Genomic DNA, 10,016 nt, shown 5'->3' with positions numbered 1-10,016 from the left:
AAAAAAAAAGGTATTTGTTATTACACAATATTTTTCACAATGGCATTCATCTTTTATTGTAGTGAAGTCGAGGAATTTGACAGAGCATTTTCCAAAAGACTGAAAAAGAAGGAAATATCACCTGCAGGAATTACTTACTTATGCATTTACATAATTTTACATTTACTAATTTAGCAGATGCTTTCATCCAAAATGACTTATATAAATGAGGAGTTCTTTTTAATGCAATTGAATATGAAAATTAAAGTCACTAACACAATTCTTTCTTTTCTTTGCTTTCTCCTGTTTACAGCAAGATGATGTTTAGGTAATTGTTCAATAAAGTACAGAATTGTTTATTATTGGTGTTTTGTCTATTCTTATTTTAGTAATAAAATATTAAAATATTGCTTCGCATTCAAAATATCAAAAAACAGGTTTTGTAATGTTAGCGTGATATAATGTTAATAAGACCATTATAGATTGAACTGAAAAAAATTGGAATTTGCATAAAAAACATTGCAGCAATATAATATCACATAATATTTTACATAAAAGAGTTTAATCTGTAATTGTGTCCCTTCCATCAGAAATTTTCTTGTAATTACACACATGCTGAAAAAATATTACAGACTACTCAGTAATTTGTTAGTCAGAGAACACAATGAGTTTTTTGGCACATGCATTAAGCAGGGAATCCAAATATTTATTTAGATAACTTTAAATAAAACGAGACCGTAATATTGCATCCTATTGTTTTCAATGGCATTTGGATAAGGGTGTTATACGATCTTACAAACGGCAGGGGGCGCTGTCTTGAAAAACGAGTGGTCTGAGAATGCGGGTCACTGGGTGGAGGACTGTAGCTGCTGGCTCCGAGTCTTGGAGCATTATAATGACATGGGTGAGCGGGAAATAATACCTTATATTAGAGAAGTAAAAGACAAAGGTATTACAAAATTCACAATGGGTAATATTTTAAATGAAGGGACAAAAGCGGGTATGTAAATAATAGCAAAAATGAGGTTCTTACCGCGTTAATTAATATAATTTAACCCGCATCATGCAGATTATCCTTATCACACTCCAGTACAGTAGGTGGCAATATGCACCTTTTCAGTTGGTTTGCAACCCGCCAGTAAACCCACAAAAGAAGAAGATTTGAAACATTTGTAAAGGTTTCGAAGCCTCTCACACCGGCCGAATCAGTGTTTCAGGCGTCCATCTAGCCTGGTGTCTTTAGCGACGTGTAAATGCTTTGGTGTGCACAGAAATAATTAAGCCATCTTCGATTTTTTTTTTATGTGGTTTGTCAACAGAAGACAGGATTTCTTAATACGCTAACCGTTAGCAGTGAGATGAAGTTGAAAATCTGACCAGGACTCACTGTTGGCTCTGCAGGGATCCAGTGCTCGTCCAGTACGTATAATAACAATATTAATTATTAAATTGCTGTTTCCAGTACAGGGATTAGACTAGACCCACAATGATTAAATTAAGTAGAGTTTTAAAATAATCTAGGGTTTGTTGATCCCAGTTTAAATGGGACATTCCATGAAAAACAGACTTTTTCCATGTTTAAGTGCTATAATCGGGTCCCCAGTGCTTCTACCAATCCAGAAAACATGAAAAATAGCAACCCTGTAACTTTGCTTTGGTCAGGCTCTCTCTGCAAGCATGTAAATAAATAGGTCATGCGGATTTATTATAATGATACCGCCCCTTCAACTGCGCTAACCAACCATGACGCTACCTTTAGTGCGAGCAACCGAGAGAAAGTGACTGACAGCATGACGCGTTTGTATTCCATCAAACACAAACAGTAGCCTACAATCTTATAACTTGTAGTTTTAATAATCTTTCTAAAGATTGATTTAACGTTCTAAAGGATTAACGTTACCTTAGTGCAAGAAAGAGAGAGAGAGAGAGAGAGAGAGAGAGAGAGAGTGAGCGAACGAACGAGAGAGAGAGCAACGCGACGGTTCGCTTTCAAGTAAGTTATGTTGTTTAATATGTTTCTCTGAAGTTTATACGAATGAACATTAATGCACTGCACGAGACAGAGTGAGTGAACAACGCGTATTCACTATCATACACAATAAGTAAATATGTTGTTTAAAGGGACCATTTAAAATGTCCCCCAAAAAATAAATAAATTCATACTCCACACTCCAAACAGACGGGGGCAGTATACCTCCAGAAAGTGAGTTGGTCTATTTTAATTTAGTAGCTGCAAATTTAGCAGCATATATCAAGTTTGATTTACATTAGCAACTAAGTTATCATTAGTCACAAAAAAAAACATTCGGTCTCATTAAAATTGCAATGTTTTCCGCTACGTTTCGTGCGTCCATTTGGTGTTCATTATCATCGAAGACATTTCAAGCTTCTTAGCTAATGTTACATTTTAGCATCAGCTTGGTAGATAACGGGTGAAAACCGGATCGGATCCGTGGGTAGAGCTAACTATTAAATGCTAACAGCTAAGGATGCGCGATAATTTGCATGCGATAGTCATTCATTGCGCTTCTCGTCAGTGAAGCCGGTTTCTTGATTAAAAGTGAATCGCCATCAGCTGCTTTCAGATGGAGCCACATTTACTGCACAAAGCCGTAGTTCATGTACAAGCTGAGCATAGGTTATCCCAAGGCCTATTATAAGTGAACTTCTAGCGAAATACAGCATCTTACTTACCAATCGAAAAGAAATGTTGTCATTTCAGAGTCGAACCTCATTTCTTTCATGTCCATTAGTTGTCTCCAGCGATGAAAAGCAGTGCCAGTATTTACTCTGGTTCGGTTCCTTTATTTATCATATTTTATTTTTGATTCCGAGCGCGTTGTTCTCTGCAGCGAATGGTTGTGGTAGTGGTAAATGTCTCTTGCTTTAGCCATTCTTCCGCTCTCTTCCCTGAACTGAAATACGTCCGAAAACCCTATTGCAAGGCAGGAAGGCATCAAGGCATGTCCGAATCCATGGCTGTCCGAATTGCATTTCTCTGAGCTGCCTTCATGCCTCTTAAGTCAACAAGTCAGCTGCCTTAGTTTTCGGACGCAGCTGTAGTAGTAGAGGGCTGTACTCCCACACATGCGACTTATTCGTGTATTGCAGTTTGGCTGGTGGTTATGTGCGTGGCCCGCATACCGCCTCCCATGGTCGAAACTGGTATTACAACACCAGTCGGGCTGTAGCTAGTAATTTAGCATGCTAATTCAGATTGATATTTCTGCAGCACTATACCTTGTCATTTTTTTAATGACATCTTTGCCCTTATTTCTTCTCATTCTTTTGATGCGTGTGGCTAATTTTTAAAAATCTTTTACCTCAATTATTACAAATGGCACCTTTAATGTTTCTCTCAAGTTTCAAATGAATACGAGGAGTTACAAGATAGATGAGAGACTGACAGAAACGCGAATGTGTTCAATATGTGTACACAATAAAATTAAACATGTCATTTGATCTGTTTCTCTAAAGTTTAAGCCTTAAACGTGTTGTTTTATTACAGATCATTTAAATGTGCTCGTGTGGTTTGGTCAAAAAGTAAACTACTGAGTGTTTGTGGAAGTGTAATTTATTGTGACATGCTGAAAATCATTGTGCCCGTTTAAAACACTATGAGACCTTAAAGTCTTTATTTTTATTCCACAATGTTCCCCATCTGCTGATAAACATGTATTTAGTATGCATAAAACAGATGATTGACTTTTTAAAATGCTTAACATCGCTCACTAACTTCTTTCGTGAGAGAATCTCCCTTGATGCTCTGTCAGCTCTACAGCGCGAGCGCTTGAGACTCCGCCCACCTGAGCAGCTTGTTTGGATTTAAAGGGATACACACAAAAACGGCGCATTTTTGCTCAGCCCCATAAAGGCCTATTTTAACATGCCACCTATATGGTATTTTGAGCTAAAACTTCACAAATGTACTCTGGGGACATCAAATATGTATTTAATATCTTAAAAACGTCTTCTGGAATGTCCCCTTTAATTTGAATTTGAGTTGTGTTTCATCACTTAAATGTAAATACTGATTAACAAATCTTAGATTAAAACTCTCGATTTATTTTGTCCGCCATGATGAATTTGCCGATATAATTAAAGAGCAACAATGTTGACGTTGACATTCAAAAATCAAATCAACAGTGCATGCAGGCAAATGTTATGAATTTTTTGTATCACAAATCACTACACCTACATACATCGGTAATCTAAAGGGCTTATTCAAAATAAAAATATTGTTGTAACATTGTGTGAACTAACCCCGCTGTGTAAAAATGTTTTCAATCCCAGCTATCAGTTATTAGGAGTTGCTTACATGTTTAACAAGACCGTGGTTAAAACTTGGATAAAAAAATCTTGCAGCATAATTTTGTTTAAAACATCAAGATTTAACCTCCTAAGGCCCAAACTTTGTTTTTTCAGATTTCTACCAGCTATTTTGGGGTTAGGAAAAAACAATAAATATAATAACCAAATATTTTTCTACAACAATGAAGCAGTGTATTTGTCCAGGTTTGTGTACAACAGGTTCCAGTTACACAAAATTAAGTATTATGCAAACATAAAAAAAATGATGTCCACATATGTGGACTTCCAGGTCTTAGGAGGTTAAGGCAATTTCAGTTGAATTTCTACTCTAAGGTGGGATAATAAAAAGTAGTGTCAAAAAATTACCCCCGGTAATTCAGATGGTGAATGTTTTACTGACATGAAATGTTTTAATGTCTCTTCTTTCATCTCTAGTTCACACCCATAGGGTGAAAGTGATTGAGACCTTCAGTGAAGCTCCTCCTACAACAATCCACCAATAAATTCTGGAGTCAAACACAGAGAAATCACTCCATGTGTGACAACTGAAATCTTCATGACATAATGTTGATGCTGGTGAAGGAGGAGCTTGAGAAGATGACAGATCCACAACCATGCAGAATAAAGGATGAAGATACTGAGGAACAAATAGGTTGGTGTCTATTTTTCAATCTTCATCATTGATGGTTGAGAAATAATCATAAAAACATTGAGAAACATGAGGGGGAAATAAACTAAAATCCATGAGATGATAACTTTCTGCATCTATAATAGATTCAGTAGAATTAGATTGAAACATCAGGTAAAGAGTTTTATCCAAAGCAACCTTCAGTGGATTGAATCACTGTGATCTCCATGCAATGCTCTACTACAGTTAAACCTCATGTTGTGTTCACGTCATTATAGAGAGAATTTTCTTTTACCCAAAAAAAATAGAAATTAAAGGGACACTGTGTAATAGTTTAAGTATTTTATTAGCTAAAATCAATTTATTCATTCATAAATGTTTCCTCATTCGTGTAAAAGGATCTGACTTCTCCTCGTAAACGAAGAATTTCTTATTTGTATATACATAGGATGGGTAAGTCCATGGCGGTATCCATGCCATTGAAACTATAGGTCGCAGAGTGGGACATAAAACACTAGCCTACTTGTCTAACTAATCCTCAAGGCGTTTTCGTTCAGAGCCAAAGTCATGTGACTGAAACCAGCTATAATAAGTGAGAGGCGCCTGTCACTGCAAATTTGAAAGCCTGCACTTTAGTTCATAATGGAGGATCATACTTATGCCGAGCCACAGGAGAGGGAATCATTGTTGCCAAAAAAGGGAATTAAAAAGGAAACGTGACGGCGAATTAAAAAAACGAGGGTAAACATTGCACTTGTGGTGTTCTCAGTCAAAATTACCGCCCTACAGAAAGTAGTTTATAACAGGGTCTTCTAATGTCTCAAACAGAGGAAGAGATGCACATTGTGTGCCCCAAAAGATGTCTAAACAAGCACTGTCTGATTTAAATGCAAAGCACCCATTAACAAGGCACATGAAATATGCTATTGTCATTCATGTGCATACGTTCAGTAAATGCATTAGATGCATGATTTATTTACATGAGCTCACACAAAGTTGCTGACATTTTGGTTTAATGACTTAGATTTGATAATGACTCTGTGCAATAGTGTACAGAATAAAAGCAAACTTCCTAGTTAAACATTAAAGTAGACTACCATGCTGAATAAAACCATTATTGGGAATTTTATTGGTTCTAATAGAATATTCCCCAAAACACACTACAGTGTATTTGTTTTTGTTAGTCTCTAATGGAATATGTGTTGGTTATGGATTATTGCCCAAAACACACTACAGTGTAGTGGTTTTAATGGTAAAAGCTAATGGTTCCTATTGTTATATTAATGGAAACCATTAGAATTTTCTGTAATGGTTTTATTGTTTTTTTTCAGCAGGGGGTTGTGATCAACAGTAGTTAAATTAATTTAAAAAATGTATACAGTGTAAGGTTAGGTCTATATATGAACCGTGGCAGAGCTGGATTTAAATGGGGTGGCCAAGGCTACTTTACATAGTCATTGAAAGAAAACAATGTGCAACCTGTATCAAAAAGCATGAAAGATTCTCATAATTACTGATTACTTGACAGAGACTTCAAAAGGAAGGCCTACTATAACCCTTATGAAAATAAACCATGTTTTTATGGTAAAAGTGTAGTAACCATGTTTTTTTGGTGTATTGATTACTATTAGCTAAACATGGTTTCACTCCAGTAAACATGTTATTTGGTGAATCATTTATGTACTACGATACTCACAAAGACAGCTATTTTGAGATGTGTTTATTTTGTATGTAAAACAAAAAAGAAAACACAGAAAAATCGTTGGACAACATAAACAGCAAAGTACAGTGGCTAAGATTAAACCATACTAGTAATAATGTAATGTATAGAAGAGGCTGTTTACACTTGGCATTAACATGTGTTTTCGTCGATCGGATCACAAGTGGACGACGTTAATGCCAGGTGTAAACGGTGTTCAAAACGTTTTGAGCTCGTCCACTTTCGACCACTTTCAACCACATCCAGAGGTGGTCGAAACCACTTTCGATCGGATCGCTTTGGAGTTGCGGAACGCACATGTGGTTGAATGCGTTCGAACAGCAACACGCGACCGCCTTTTCTCCGCCCATTTATCTAATCTGAGGTATTAAACACAAGTTTTACGTCTTTTTTGACTTCTGGCGTGAACATTCGGTGAACAGCGCTATTTTTAGCCTTTCATTGATAAAACTAATCGGCTGATCTCCGTAGTTTCGTTTTGAAAGCGTGTGAAAGTTGTGCGATCCTATTTCATCAATTGCGCTGAAAATTCAAAGAAAGCTCTTACATACTCGCGTACAAAACACTGTGCAGCATGTTTACTTGCTAAACAAGCAGTGCACTCCGACATAATATTAGTTTGCGTCCATATAAACTCATAATTACTCCCGCTCGTGTTTGAATGACAGCAGAGAGACTCGCCCACCGTCTCACAGACCACCCCCTCATAGTATTCAGCACAGAAGCGGTCGAAAGTGGACAAAAGAGACGGATTTAAATACCAGGTGTAAACGTAATGTGTCTCTCTCGTCCACTTGTGATCCGATCGATGAAAACACATCTTAATACCAAGTGTAAACAGCCCCGAAGAGAGATCTAATTTAAACCAATGTCAGCTGACTCCCTAGGGCTTGAGAAAAAACTCCTAGGAGGAAAAAATCTGCTAGGAAGAAAAAAACATTGACAGAGAGAGCCAGACATAGATGATTCATAGATGACAGAATATATATCAAAGACAAAATTTATGTGAATTTAAACTTTAAAATAATTTGTGTGTGTGTGTGTACAGGTGATTTATTTAACTAATTCCATTCAAAAAGTGAAATTTGTAGATTATATTAATTCATTACACACAGACTGATAAATTTCAAATGTTTATTTCTTTTAATTTTGATGATTATAACTGACAACTAAAAAATCCCAAATTCAGCATTTCAAAAAATTTGAATATTATATAAGACCAATACAAAGAAAAGATTTTTAGAAATCTTTGCCACCTGAAAAGTATTAGCATGTACAGCACTTAATATACTTAGTTGGGGCTCCTTTTGCCTGTACCGTGGCCAAACCACTGACTTTACTATTGTACATATAACTCGCAGATGCGAACACAACGCATCTTGAAGTGTGTTGTCACTACGCTAAGTGGGATGTGATCAAAGCCTGGAGTGGAGCAAAAGCACATTCTTCTCTCTGTAAGCGTTCTGTAATCACTTTTGTAGTCACCTTTTTTACCCATGGCCAGATATTGGAAATACCATAAATGTTATAGGGTTTTGAACAGCGCACAACAGTTAAACTACAAGAGCAGAAATTTACAATTGGAATGACATAACGTACTTCACATTAAAAATAACATGGATACATGACATATTAATGGTGTTTTGTCACTTAAGTTTATTAATATAAACTATTTACTGTCTTAATTTTAGATAATATGGAAATGAAAAAGGAGAGTCAAGCTGAAGTGGATGAAAAACATCAGATTGTAAAAATAAACCATAATGTTTCACAGAAAGAAGACATAAAGTGTGAAAATAGTTTCAGTGAAGATGAACGCCCTGCAGATCACAAGAGGACTCGCAGTGAGGAGAAACCTTTCACATGTCAACAGTGTGTAAAGAGTTTCAAAACAAAAGCTCATCTTAACATACATGTGAGGGTTCACACCGGAGAGAAACCTTACACATGTCAACAGTGTGGAAAGAGTTTCAAAACAAAAGCTCATCTTAACATACATGTAAGGATTCACACTGGCGAGAAAGCATTCAAGTGCCACCAGTGTGGAAAGAGTTTCACCTTTCAATCAGGCCTTTACCGGCACATGAAAGCTCACAAGGGAGAAAAGCCACACGCGTGCCAGCATTGTGACAAGAGTTTCTCATTTACAAGTGAACTTAAGATACACATGAGATCTCACACTGGAGAGAAACCACATGGGTGCCATCAGTGTGGAAACAGTTTTGCGACTGTAAGTGTCCTTAAGATACATTTGAGAATTCACACTGGAGAGAAACCTTACACGTGTCGACTATGTGGACAAAGTTTCACACATCAAACGAGCCTTATCCGGCACATGAAAACTCACAGTGAGGAAAACCCACACGCGTGCCATCATTGTGGCAAGAGTTTCCCAGATAGAAGTCAACTTAAGAGACACGTGATGTCTCACACAGTAAAGAAACCACATGTGTGCCATCAGTGTGGAAAGAGTTTTATATCTGCAGCTGAAATTAAGAAACACATGAGGTCTCACACTGGAGAGAAACCATTCACATGTCATCTGTGTGGAAAGAGTTTCTCTGTTAAAAGAAACCTTAAGATACACACAAGGATTCACACTGGAGAGAGACCTTACACATGCCATGAGTGTAAAAAGAGTTTTGTAACAAAATCTAACCTTAACTCACACATGAGAATCCACACTCGATAGAAACCATTCATGTGTCAATAATGTGAATATGGCAACAAAGTTTAGAAATCAGCTGAGGTCTTATTAATAAAACTGTCTGGAGGATCCTTACTAAAAGTCTACATGCACACAAAAGCCAAAAATATCTGGGGCCCATTTCAATAAGGAGGTACAACCAACTCTGAGTTTAAACTTGAACTCTGATTTGACTTACTCTGAGGGTCTGTGTTATGCATTCATTTTTTAAGAACATTAACGGTTCATTTTAGGAATCATGAGTTGATTTTTAAGAACCACAAATATTATTGACTACAACATCTTGGGTTTTCTAGAAATACATGTATTGCATACATAGCAATAATTTTTGTATAAACTTATTTATATTCTTTAAAAATAATTTGGTACAAATTCTAAAATCCGTGTAAAAACATATGCTGGGATTTTTTTTATTTATAATTATTTTAATCTTTGGTTAACCTTAACACGTGATAATATTGTATTAAACTCGTGTTGTTTAAAAAGTGTACTCATAATTTAGTCAATTCTTTATTCTTCATTCTTAATATTGTTTATTCTTTTGAGCATGTGCAGATTTCATTTGTTTATTATGATTCATTTTTACCTCTCCTTTCATTTTTTTACATATTGTGTTTAAGTCACTGTTTTGTGGAGCAAGTAAAATGTAAATTGAATGCCACTTTCTTGTC

General features: G+C 36.2%; 1 protein-coding gene across 1 annotated transcript; it reads left to right on the top strand.

Moving 5' to 3' along the window:
- Positions 1-4,728: 4,728 nt before the first annotated feature.
- Positions 4,729-9,687, top strand: LOC141350934 (uncharacterized). Its single transcript, XM_073856771.1, has 2 exons — positions 4,729-4,942; positions 8,330-9,687. The coding sequence occupies exons 1-2, from the start codon at positions 4,855-4,857 to the stop codon at positions 9,328-9,330; spliced, it is 1,089 nt and encodes a 362-aa protein (XP_073712872.1). The 5' UTR covers positions 4,729-4,854; the 3' UTR covers positions 9,331-9,687.
- The last annotated feature ends 329 nt before the right edge of the window (positions 9,688-10,016 follow it).

Source organism: Misgurnus anguillicaudatus, chromosome 19 (assembly GCF_027580225.2).
Source record: "Misgurnus anguillicaudatus chromosome 19, ASM2758022v2, whole genome shotgun sequence".
Classification (NCBI taxonomy): domain Eukaryota; kingdom Metazoa; phylum Chordata; class Actinopteri; order Cypriniformes; family Cobitidae; genus Misgurnus; species Misgurnus anguillicaudatus.
This window is presented reverse-complemented; position numbering and strand designations above follow the sequence as displayed.